This window comes from Trachymyrmex cornetzi, unplaced genomic scaffold, assembly GCF_001594075.2.
Source record: "Trachymyrmex cornetzi isolate Tcor2-1 unplaced genomic scaffold, Tcor1.1 scaffold885, whole genome shotgun sequence".
Taxonomy (NCBI): Eukaryota; Metazoa; Arthropoda; class Insecta; order Hymenoptera; family Formicidae; genus Trachymyrmex; species Trachymyrmex cornetzi.
In genome coordinates, this window is record NW_017300229.1 from 5,756 (window position 1) to 6,587 (window position 832).

Genomic DNA, 832 nt, shown 5'->3' on the forward strand with positions numbered 1-832 from the left:
ATAAGGAAAATTATTCAATCACATTTCTGTCATACAGACAAATGTAAACTACGATTGAATGATTTTCTTTATGCATATATGTTTATATGAGTATGCAAGTTTGTGTGGAATGCCTATGACGCTGCATTACTACCATGTAGAAGTATGAAACCGGAATTTTTTTGTAAAAATTACACGTCTGTTGTTTGAAAATGATAAATAATATTTTATTCAAAATAATCTCCATTGCTATTTATACATTTTTCCCACCTCTCCGGCAGTTTATGAATGCCACGCCAAAAAAACAGTTCTTTTTTTGACGCGAACCAGTTATCGAGCCATTTTCGTACATTTTCATACGTATTGAAGTGTTGTTCAGCGAGAGCGTGTCCCAGTGATGCGAATAGATGATAATCGGACGGAGCCAAGTCTGGAGAATAAGCCGCATGCGCTAATATTTCCCAACTGAACGCCTCGATCGTTTCCCTGACTCGTTTTGCTGTGTGTGATGGAGCATTATCATGAAGCAAAATGACTTTGTGTTGCCTTTTACCATATTCCGGTCGTTTTTCACATAATGCTCTATTTAAATCGATCATTTGCTGTTGGTAGCGATTAGTGTTAACGGTTTCACCAGGTTTTAGCAGCTCATAATAAATTACACCCTTCTGATCCCACCAAACACAGAGCATTGTCTTCTTTCCAAAGCGATTTGGTCTTGCCGTGGATGTTGATGGTTCGCCTGGATTCACCCATGATTTCCGACGCTTAGGATTCTCAAAATATATCCATTTTTCATCACCTGTCACGATTCGATGGAGAAATGACTTTCTTTTGTATCTGTCGAGCAGCA

At 38.3% G+C, this 832-nt stretch overlaps 1 protein-coding gene across 1 annotated transcript in view; it reads left to right on the forward strand.

Annotated features, from left to right (window-relative positions):
• LOC108769316 (ATP-dependent DNA helicase pif1-like) overlaps positions 1-623 on the forward strand; it is a 6,331-nt gene extending 5,708 nt beyond the window's left edge. Inside the window, 1 exon segment of the mRNA XM_018520224.1 lies at positions 592-623. Within this exon segment, the coding sequence (XP_018375726.1) occupies positions 592-623 (32 nt within the window).
• The last annotated feature ends 209 nt before the right edge of the window (positions 624-832 follow it).